Source organism: Nansenia antarctica (assembly GCF_963989245.1).
Source record: "Nansenia antarctica genome assembly, chromosome: 1".
NCBI lineage: Eukaryota > Metazoa > Chordata > Actinopteri > Argentiniformes > Microstomatidae > Nansenia > Nansenia antarctica.
In genome coordinates, this window is record NC_137674.1 from 49,811,358 (window position 1) to 49,823,189 (window position 11,832).

At 40.9% G+C, this 11,832-nt stretch overlaps 2 protein-coding genes across 2 annotated transcripts in view; both read right to left on the reverse strand.

Annotated features, from left to right (window-relative positions):
- Nucleotides 1–2,500: 2,500 nt before the first annotated feature.
- On the reverse strand, nt 2,501–7,113 carry iah1 (isoamyl acetate hydrolyzing esterase 1 (putative)). The gene is made up of 6 exons (XM_080547597.1): nt 7,013–7,113; nt 6,796–6,848; nt 6,546–6,685; nt 5,516–5,677; nt 4,403–4,524; nt 2,501–2,888 (listed from the first exon to the last, which is right to left on the reverse strand). The coding sequence occupies exons 1-6, from the start codon at nt 7,073–7,075 to the stop codon at nt 2,715–2,717; spliced, it is 714 nt and encodes a 237-aa protein (XP_080403723.1). The 5' UTR covers nt 7,076–7,113; the 3' UTR covers nt 2,501–2,714.
- Nucleotides 7,114–7,863: 750 nt separating this feature from the next.
- LOC308172629 (cleavage and polyadenylation specificity factor subunit 3) overlaps nt 7,864–11,832 on the reverse strand; it is a gene marked incomplete at its 5' end in the record, with an annotated part of 12,428 nt that continues 8,459 nt past the window's right edge. Inside the window, 6 exons of the mRNA XM_080547552.1 lie at nt 7,864–8,083; nt 8,610–8,706; nt 8,946–9,012; nt 9,234–9,321; nt 9,431–9,525; nt 9,739–9,837. Coding sequence (XP_080403678.1) covers nt 7,982–8,083; nt 8,610–8,706; nt 8,946–9,012; nt 9,234–9,321; nt 9,431–9,525; nt 9,739–9,837 — 548 coding nt within the window. The 3' untranslated portion in view covers nt 7,864–7,981. The remainder of the gene's footprint in view (nt 8,084–8,609; nt 8,707–8,945; nt 9,013–9,233; nt 9,322–9,430; nt 9,526–9,738; nt 9,838–11,832) is intronic.

The following is an 11,832-nucleotide window of genomic DNA, read 5'->3' on the forward strand; positions in this document are numbered from 1 at the left end:
CGACAACAGATTATGATTTGTTTGTTTATTTAATCATAAAAATAATTTAAAAAATAGTTCCGCAACTGAACTTCAAATGGACTGTTGCCTAGTAACCTGAACACAAACATGTCGTCTAATTAACGGTCATTTAGTAGAACATCTGTGAGTGATACATATAGTTAAAAGTCCCAGTGCTGTTATACTGTATATCAGCACTCATGGAATGCCTCTTGTCCAATCAAATTACTTGGTCGGAACTAACTGTTGTATAATGTTGTACAAAGCAATTCAGATGTCAAAAGGTAGTGTTAAAATGTCAGGTGACTGGTTTGTTTCAGGCATTGGTTGACAGAGGCCCAGACCAGGACATAATGGACATGTTACCGGGTTAAATCATTGTACTGTTTTAGACCTGCCTATAATTTCACTGTTATTTTTACATATACATACATGTCTCTGCTGCATTTACAGTATTATTGGTTTCACTGGAGGTTGTGAGTGTGGTTCTGTTTCATATGTTGTGAAATGTTTTGAACCCTTTTTATATGTGTTTATTTTGTATGGCCAAGTTATGATGGTTATGATATTATTTGAATTGACTTCATCCCAAGTATGAAATAAGCAAATGTCTGTGCAATATATAATTTAATTTGACCAGTCTCAACAATATTGTTCAAGATCGAATCAAATTATTTGTCAAAGCTAAGGGACTATTGGAGCAATGATTGCTCTTTTTTCTTGTTAATATTTGTCATGTTCAGTCTTTATATGAGGAACCTCATAAAGAAAATGCTAGTGCCTTTCTGAAGTTGATCCTGTATGTTGCTTTACCCATGTCTCCTTGTGTTAGTAGTACTGTACTATATGGAAATGTCACCATAATCAGCTGGATCTCCTTCTTACTGATATAATCAATTAGCTAGGAGTCTAGGACTAACCTGTGCCATGATGAGTATGATCCGACTGAGAAACACAAGTCTTGTTTATGATTATTTTATGATATGTTTATTCTGCTGAAGGGTAAAACCATGTAGTGCGTGTGGTCTAGAGCATTCTGCAGCTAGATATAGGGTAATTGTGCTGTCTCCCATCAGATACGGCCACTCTGTCGGTCGAGGCTCAGAGTGTCATGGGGCCTCATTTATAGAAAGTACTCAGATCAAATGTTGATCTTACCCGTGTCGTACGTAGAAAACCACGTCCACGTAGTGATTTATACAATTTCAACGTGAGTCAATTTGACCGTGGAAACGATCGTAGCTCTACGTCGAGTATTCATTTGCTTACGCACATTACCTACTGGTTATGCAGAGTTATTACAGGCATGTGAGCCGCACTGCCTAGTGTAATTCATGCGAAGTGAACGTGACTCGTAATAAAATTAACGATGTTGTTATCAGCCGAGAAAATTAGTTTAATTCAAAGGGAACTGATGTTTATGGTTGTATTTCAGTCTTCCTTTATATTCCTCCGGAGCTGTCAAGGCAACGCCATCTCCCCTTCAACATGCCTAATGCGCTAAATTATACTTGATTTTTCTCCTGTGTCTTGGAGTGAGCAGCCATATTTTCAATGTCACCTGATTAGAATAAGACCATTATATTATTAGGCTACAGTATAAGCATTTGCTGGTTAGTTGTCATCATCAGCACTCAAGTTGAGGCATCCCCCCCTGAAATAAAAACGGTCAAAATCATCCCCCTTCTAAAACTGCCATTCCCCCTTTCCTTCCCATATGTCATTTTATCAATGAACGTGGTATTACTGCTATTTCAACATTTAGTTGTGCGCATATTGAGTAAAATACTGTGGGCGAGGGGGGGCACGCACTGACATTTTTACCAAGTCACTGACGCTGTGGGGATGCTAAAATTGTCCTCATAAAATCCACCCCCCCCCCCCCTGATTTTCTTTTACAACTTGAGTACTGGTTGACATGATCAAACATTACAAATGCAACTTACCGAGAAGCCACCCTTCTCTGCCCTCTCCCGCTCACTTGGCTTAATTCAGCCGCTATAATTGAGCCGCTATCACAGGGCGTAAATACAAAGCTCATTCTCAAGTATATTTGGTATTTATAGACTTTAGTACGTACGCAATTTTAAACGAGCTCAGCTCGTTTTATAAATAATGCTTACGTCCGTTTAGAAAAATATGCTTACGTGCAAGTCAAAGATGACGTTCAAGTACTTTTTTTTATATAAATGAGGCCCCTGGTCTGATGACAGGTGTTCATGTCTGTGTCATAGTAGGAGCTCAGTGAGTTCCATGTCCTGGTTCAAATTCAGGGTGTACTCAACGATCTGTATTAATGAACGCCTCTGCTAATAAATGTGTAAACAAGTCTTTGTCTTTCAGTGCTTGCAATGAAAACACCAATAATTCCAAAAATCTATAACTTATTTGTACATTTCAAACACAGATCATATTATTCAAGCAATCATTTACTGTACATCATGGTAATTGCAGAACGTGCTGAACCATTCATTATGAAACTACACCTTGTTGTGACACTATACTATATACTTCTGTACATATAAGTGACTGGCTTGTTGCTAACAACACACTGCAAAGTGCTGGCTGACAAGCAACACAGAACCGTGTTATCATTGGCTGTTTTTGTCCCCATTTAGCACTAGTGAATGATAACTAATACTGCCATTGCTCTCATTGAGTCTGGGGTACAGGGAACAAGGCAACGAGGCTCCTCTCATTGGTCCAGTGGGCTGTCAGTCACACAGTAGACTGTTCTCAGGGTTTTGGGGGTCTACGTCTCCCCAGTAGGGCAGGATCGGGGGCAGGCCAGCCACACGGCTCTCCAGCAACCTCCACAGGTGCTGTGACACAAACTGATTCCCCTTCTCAGAGAGATGCAGGCCATCTGAGAGGTAGGCTGTCATGTCCTGCAGAGAGATGGAGAGATTCAGATAATGACAAACACTGTAGCAGACAGTTCCAAACACCAGACAGTCTTTTAGCATGTTCATGTTCTATCAGGGTCGCTAATCAAGGACCCCAATTGAAATAAGCCAGTGGCTTTCTTGGGTTTTTATCCTGTTAGTTGACCTTGTATGTAATATGTACTGTCATGTACCTACTTCTGCAAATCTTCTAATAAAGTTTTCAATCAATCAATCAATAACACAAAGTTCTTTGTTGGTAGCCAGCTAGCTGGTGTGTTGGAGCACAGTCGAGATTGCCATTAGACAACTATTTCCTAATTGTTACAGGCCTACATGGCCGAAAAAAGTCTTTCCTGTCATTTCAACACAACAGTATGTGCCTGGGGTATGCTCAACGCTACTGGAACCGTGTTCTATGGTCAGATGAAACCAAAATGGAGCTTTTTGGCAACAAACACTCAAGGTGGGTTTGGCGTAAAAAGAAGGATGGCTATACATAAATGGACTGCACTTATATAGCGCCTTTATCCAAAGCGCTTTACAACGGCCTCTCATTCACCCATTCACACACACACACATTCACACACCAATGGCGGCAAGCTACCATGCAAGGCGCCGGCCCGCTCACTGGGAGCAATTTGGGGTTCAGTGTCTTGCCCAAGGACACTTAAACATGTGGCCAGCCGGGGCTCGAACTGCGCCACAGCCGCCGCTATACCAAAAAGAACCTGATAACACTGTTAAGTATGATGGAGGTTCCGTGATGTTGTGGGGCTTTTTCCCTCCAAAGGCCCTGGGAACCTTGTTAGGGTACATAGGGTACATCATGAACTCCATGAAATACCAGGACATTTTAAATCTGAATCTGGCTGCCTCTGCCAGGAAACTAAAACTGGGTCGTCATTGGACTTTCCAGCAGGACAGTGATCCAAAACATATGTCCAAATCAACACAAAAAGCCTGTACCTGTACTGTAGCAATGACAAATAAAGTCCATTCCATTCCATTCCAAAATGGTTCACTGAACACAAAACCAAGCTTCTGCCATAGCCATCTCAGTCCCCTGACCTCAACCCCCGTTGAGAACCTGTGGGCTGAGCTGAAGAGGAGGACCCTGGATGATCTGGAGAGGTTCTGTACAGAGGAAGTCTCAGATCCCTTGCTCTGTGTTCTCCAACCTTATTAGATGTTACAGGAGAAGACCCAATTCTGGTTTTATTGGCAAAGGGAGGTTGTACAAAGTATTAAATGCAGGGGTGCCAATAATTGTGGCACACATGGTTTTATTCGAAATAATTAAACCCTTTTTACTGATCTTTACCAGGGGTGCCAATAATGGTGGAGGGCACTGTATTTACTGTACAGGCTAGATGAAAAAGTGTTTACGACAACAGATAACAGAATAACCCAATTACACAAATTACACATACTCTAGCATTTCAAAAGGAATTCCCTGTGTGCATAATCTAAGGGAACACTGCTACACTTGCAGTATCTGCAAGGGGAAATCCCACCTGTCCGTCTGTCAGCATGAGGGTCCAGAGGTCCAGCACATCCGCCCCGCACTGCCTAGCAGTCTGCACACAGCTCTGGGCGTACTGCCCTGCATCCGCGTTGAGACGGTTCAGAGGAACACCTGTAAGGACCGAGGAAACACGGGAGGGAAAAGAGACACAAAACCCTTTATACAGGGTTCCTACAAGATTCAACACGTCAAATTGAAGACCTTTTAAGACCTCTTTTTTTTACCTATTCGCGACACCATATGATAGCTTTTTGTCATCCTCGAGATGATGAAATTAGGGATTTCACTGCCATACAGACAAAAAAGGGAAGCGAATTGGCTTTTTTATGGTTCCAGCTTGATTAATTTTTAAATAGATGTGGTCGGACTGATTTCCTTGCAGGATCTCTTTTTTAAGACTTAGCACCTCATTTTTAGACCAAATAGCTGACATTTGGGACCTTTTTAGGCCTTATACATTAGGGTTGCTGGATTTTAGACTTTAAGGCTTTTTAAGACCAGCGTGGAACCCTGTTTATAGCTTTAACACCATAATAATGAACCATAATAATGAACCATAATAATGAAGCAATATCACACTCAAGGTCGTGCTGTTATACTGAATATCAGCGGCTGTGATCGTCTTCGGTACTCGGACACAACTGGACTGTTGCCTAGTAACCCGAACACAAACATCCGCAGGCTAGCTACTTTGTATTAACGGTCATTTAATAGAACACCTGTGCGGCGGAGTGATACATAATTAAAAGTCCCGGTGCTGTTATACTGTATATCAGCACTCATGGAATGCCTCTTGTCCAATCAAACGACTTGGTCGAACTAACTGTTGTATGATGAACCATAATAATAAACTATAATGTGACATACAGTGAGAGACAGTGAGTGTGGCACACATAAGCCCTTTGTAACTACAGCACCACACACAATAGTAGTCCATCGTCCACATTAGACGGGAGGGAGAGAGGGAGAGAGGGAGAGAGGGAGAGAGGGGGAGAGAGAGAGAGAGAGAGAGAGAGAGAGAGAGAGAGAGAGAGAGAGAGAGAGAGAGAGAGAGAGAGAGAGAGAGAGAGAGAATGAGTGTGTTTGTGTTTTTGTGTTTGACCTTTCAAGTAGCACTCTTTCTCCCAGGCTGGCTCGTTGAGAGGAGGGGGGGTGATGAAGATGACTTTGTCTGCAGACACGCCCACAGACGACAGGTGTTTGACGATGTCCTTCAAGTTCTCTGAGTACTCCTGCAGCGGCACGTACTGCTGTGGGTTCTTATCTAAAATCATACCAAAAAAGACACAAGAAAACAAAATAAAAATATAGTATATGATAATCATATTTTCCCCTTCTCAGAGAGATGCAGTATCCGCTTTTTTGCATATTAAGAAAGTTAGTGTTGAAGATATAACAAACAACAGTTTTAGGATCACTAAATACTTATAATTTGTGAGTTGGATTCACTGTCTCATCTGTCCTAGGCTACTGGGTTAGTGATACATGGCTTGTAAACAAACTTACGTTTTAGGACGTGTTCAAAAGCAAGGACTGAGTGATCATCTAGTTATGTGTAGTTATGTGTTTTTAGCATGTTGGTGTTCTATCAGCATGTTGTGATGTGCTATGCATGCAGTTAGATGTTTGTAGCGATGTTCCTTTCTAGCACTAGCCTACTAGCAGCTGTTTTGCATGTGTTTTGATTCAGAAAGCATTTCTCAGCTATTTAGTTTGAGATGTACCAACATTCAAATAAGCATATATTCTTCAACTATTTTCAGATTTCAATGTATGACACATCATTTGAAAGCATACAATCTACACTTTCATATTACTTTGTAATCTGGAAAGGACCAGACCCTGACCCTATTAGAATGACAGACCACTGACAGGTTGCACTTCGTGGGCTTAGAATTATAAGGTTTAGGGTAGTTCAGAGATATTGAGCATCAAAGTTTTGACATTCCATTATGTTTTGTGAGATGGAATCTTTGTATTTTATTAATTACTAACTAAAAATGTCTACATTAAAAAAAAAAAAAAACACCACACAGGCATTAATAAACACCTAATGAATCAGATTATGTAAAAAAACTCAATTTTGACCAAAAATTGAGATAGAACCTTATCATTCTAACGTCACGACTTGCCTTCAAGGGAGCAGTCGTTGGCTCCAAAGAAGACGGTCACAGCTGCGATGTGGTTGTGGTTGGTGATGATGCGAGGCAGGATCATCTTTGCCCACCTGGAGTTGTAGCCTGAGAACCCTCTGTTCACAACGTCGCATTTCCTGGTAGTCGACACAGTTCCATTTACATTCATTGGCCATTTCATCAACTATCCTATACAAACGTAGCTACTGTTTATCGATTCCATGCAACTGTATTAGAAAGGACTCACCTGGCAAGTTTATTGGCGATTTCGGAGCCCCATCCATTGGGTTGGAATGAAAACTTGAAGAATCAGAAACAAACGAGATGACAGTCTGTCATGACAAGCTAGCCAATGCAGCTATGCTAGCTGTAGCTCTATAGGCATGATGAAAGCATGTAGTCAAGAAAGCATACCATGTCAATGAATTGTACAGCGTTCATTAGCTATATATTTTGGGATTTACCTGAGTGATCGAATCGCCAAATAAGATCACTTGAGGCCATATAACGCTCTTTAGTTTGGACATTGCTGGCTAACAGATATACTTCACTAGTTCGGCAATAGTCGGTTCAGTAAATTTCGCAAGAGTGTAATTGCGCCACCTACAGTGTGTGAACGGATACTGCAACTTCCGTCTGCAGTTACACCCTATTGTGTGTTTGAGGAGTCATGAAATGTAAATATTCTTTACTGATGTTTATTACTTATTTGTTGAATCAAATGCCATTTATTATGTATATTTTTCATTTACATTTTTCCATATCAGCTGCTATGATTGGTAACAAAAAGAAAACTGGCATATTACAGAGTTAAAATAAACACACTAAAACATTCCAAACACCTCTGACCACTAAGGCTCTTGATAGCATGATGATCAATAGAAACCTACTTGAAATTAGAAAACCAGTAAAGAACTACATTTTCCATTACACATACATTGACATATACAATCTATACAAACAAATCTAGATACAAACAATTAAAAAGTACAAAATGTCCAGACAGATCAGTGCATTTGAGAACCCATGATCTACAGTAGTGGGCATAGTCCATCCATCTGATGACAAAGCAGCTGATTCTGTCAGCTTCTCTTCACTCTTGAGTCTATATTCATCCAGGTGGCATGTGGTTTGTTCCAGCCTGTATCACCACCCAGGTAGCTGCAGAATGACCCCCATCCCCTGACCTTGGTTGAAGTGTATGACCCTTCATATGATGGTTGAAGTGTATGACCCCTCATATGATGGTTGAAGTGTATGACCCCTCATATGATGGTTGAAGTGTATGACCCCTCATATGATGGTTGAAGTGTATGACCCCTCATATGATGGTTGGAGTGTATGACCCCTCATATGATGGTTGAAGTGTATGACCCCTCATATGATGGTTGAAGTGTATGACCCCTCATATGATGGTTGAAGTGTATGACCCCTCATATGATGGGGTTGAAGGCGTCGTATAGACGCTGCACAGCCAGCTCCACCATCTCCTTCAGAGACTCGTCTTCTGTGCTGTCATCTTCATAAGACACAGTCTTGTGTGGGGGAGAGAGGAGATATAGCCTGTTAGCAAAGCTAACATACTGGAACTACATGAACATGTTACAGTATTATAACTACTGCACACTACTGAATTATTGAACACCATTGGACTCATTTACTACTGTACTGTCTTGTATTATATTGCATTTCATATCACCGTACCTTGGACAGCATTTTTGCACTATTGAAGCCACTGTAAAACCACCACTTTATTACTTTATCAATGTAGCGTTACTTGTTTTACTTATTATTATTATTGTGTTTTTGCATCTGAATGCGGCAATGTCAATGTTGAGAAATCAAAACCAAAGAATTTTACTCTTGTGTACTTAAATACAAGCGATTCTGAAGGGAAGCAGCACCTATAGCTTTATCTATTGCATGTCATAGAAATGCATTGAACGTATGGTATGGTATGGTAATCACAGTGCCTTGTCACAAGCAAATGCAAAAAACTATTTAGGGCTATTTCTAATTGATATCAATGCGTCATTTACTGTAGAAGTTGCCGTTACTTACTCTTGTCTCCAAGCAAATAAGTGCAGTCTTCCCGTCCACTGTCACAGTGAGATTTCTACCGTCTTGTAAATCCACACAGTCCTCTCCGAACATGTCCCTGTGGAATTCACACAGATTACTAACTTTGATTTCCTTTATTTGTTATCGAACACATCTGTTCTCCAAGGCCTTTGGCCCCTAGTCATTGTTTCAGTTTTTGCTTTGTTTGTTTTCTGTTTTGTCTGTCCGTTCATTCCCTTGTAAAGCGTCCTTTGGTTTTTGAAAGGCACTATATAAATTAAAGTTATTATTATTATTATTATTATCGTTGAAGTACTAGATAGAACTTGTACTTACTGCAACATGACTTCCAACCTGGCCTGGTAAACATCCATGTCCACTGCTGTACTCTGAGTCTCCATAGCTGTCAATGATTATAGATTATTATAATGATTAAACAGTTTCAGTCAGCATTCATCGGAACACACTAATAGGTGCCTTCTTAATTAACCAGGTGCCGTCTTACCTGAGCAACTAAAAGTATTTTATTATTTATTTATTATATATCTTGCTAACAGTCTCAAAAGATTGCAAAGAGAGCGTCCAAAAAAAGCGGCTTATTCAAGTCAATGATAACGGGCCAACCTTTCTGAGCTCTGGGATTTGACTGGACCTCCAGCACCACCGTGGTGACGGCGTCAGCGTACATGTCGTTCAACGGGTTGGCGAGCCACTAGTGGAGGGCAGACAGAATAGACAATACAGAGCCGTTTTACTGGACTGGACTGGACTGGACTGGACTGGACTGGACTGGACTGGACTGGACTGGACTGCCGTCTCACCTCCAGCAGCACCATGCCGACCTCGTGTACCAGAGTGATGTTCTTGAAGATCTTCAGGGTGGACTTCTCTGTGGTGTCCAGCTCCTCCACATCCCCTAGGAGAGGAGAGACAGACAGACAACATACAACATCAAACAAAGAATAATTCAAACCTATGTGTTGTTGTATAAAATGTGATCTTATTGTGCATCTCTTGTGCATGGTCCCTGACAAATAAATACATATAAACCATCAAGCAGGAAGGACATACATCAGTTATACATGAAGTGCTTCCACACACAAACAGAGAGCAGCCCTTTCCACAATACCTGTGAGGTTCCTGAGTTGGCAGACGAGCAGAGAGTAGGGTCCAGAGAATGGAATGGCCTGAGTCTGTTTCACTGTGCTCATAGCCAGGTCAGTGTAGTCTGGAGAACAGGAAAAGAACACACATTCATTCACCTTGGATTAGTACTATGATCCTGATGTTAGTGATTCTGAAAGCCATTCTAGCAGAGTGAATAAGCCATCAAGGTACAGGGTCGGGGCGGTTTCCTATTTTTGATACCGTTAAACCGTCCCCAGATTTAACAGCGGTTTACGGTTTTAACGTGGGATTCAAAACCACATTGTAACGCTTTGACGCCATTTTCAAATGATGAATTTGTGACAGCGGCTGGTGAAAGGTGGACCAAAGCCCTGTCTTTTCCTGCTCGGATACTTTTTTAAAAATAGATAAATAAAGTGCTAAAAATACTTCTTTTTTTGGTTGCAATTTTCTTTTTATTCAACAATAAGAACAATAATACAACAAGTCATCATCAACAACAACCACCAAAAGAAAAAACATTAAAAAGAAAAGAAAAAGCTACTGCTGTCATGTCTCAAGTCTGTGTCAATTGCCATAAAGTCCACTTCATCCATTTGCTGTCCATCTGTGGTCCTAAATGTCATAACCTGTGAGTCAGTCTTTCCATAACAAGAATTTCCCCCACTGTGTCTACCCAATGGGCCTGAGTAGGTAAGACTACCGTACCCCATTTCCTAGTGATAGCCTTTTTCCCAGCAACCATGAGTATCTTAAATAGATAAGAGTCCCCAGCCTGTATCTCATTCTCTGTGTAGTTACAGCTTGTGGTTCATAGGAAATTCTGTAACCCAGAATTTCTTGTGTTAACCCATGTATCATTCCCCAAAACCCTGTTATTTTGTGGCAATTCCAGAATATAGAGGTATATAGATATACAGTATATATAGATATATATATAGAGGCATGGTTAGCCTCAGATAACCCACAATTCCTCCAACATGGCTTCCTTGTATCAGAATAGTTATTTGATATTTTGGGCGTGATAAAGAACCGTACCAGATTTTTCCAGGACAACTCTCTCCTCGCTCGTGAACAGGTTGATGCCTGAAGTTTTTTCCACATATTATCCCAATCATCTTCAGATATTTCCATACCAAATTCCATTTCTCATTTTTCTTTTATATACCCTGTTGTGATTTTGCCACTCATCAATGCCTTGTACAATATAGTTATAGCCCTGACCCGCTTCCCTTTACAAGCATCAATCATAACTTGTACCACTTCATTCACTTCTAGGGAGAGTTCCTGTCCAATCCGTTTCTCATAATAATCCCGCATCTGAAGATATTTGTAGAATTCCCGCCAATCCAGGTCATGTGTAGTTTTCAAGTCCTGAAAACTCACTACCTTCCCCTTATCCACCAGCGGGCACCATGCCGTGATGCCTTTATCCGCCCACTGTCCGAATCCCCCACCGCGCCCAGCTGGTTTAAAATTGCTATCAAAAGCCCATTTCAATACATTTGCGTCATTGTCCGCCTTGTTGTGTCTGAGTATTCAGAACCATAATTCCAGGGTACATTTTGTGATCAAATCCATTTGATTCCTAACCTTCTTAAATGTTTCCCTATTTCCTATGATACTCTGTATCGGGCACATTCCAAATGATTTTTCCATTTCTTTCCATTTTGCTCCATAATCCGGTTTACACCAACAATTTACATATTTCAACTGGGCCGCGTGGAAGTATTCTTTCAGGTTCGGCAGACTCAAGCCCCCCTTCTCCCTCTTTAACTGGAGAGTTCTGAATCTCACTCTAGGCCTCTCCCCCCCCCCCCCCCCCCCCCATATGAATATAGAGATCATCCTGTCCCATGATGTAAATTGTGTTTGAGGTATCTCTATTGGCAATGCTTGGAAGTCTGGGTAATACATTCATTCTTACTAATTCAATCTTAGAGCTAAAATCCAGTGTTAGGTTGGACCAACGATGTATGTCTTTTAATAATTATTGGTTAATCTTATCATAATTTGCCCAATACAGTCCTGATACGTGTCTAGTCACTAGTCACTTTAGATTCCAATTTAAGTTGAATTTTTCCCTGATCTCCTT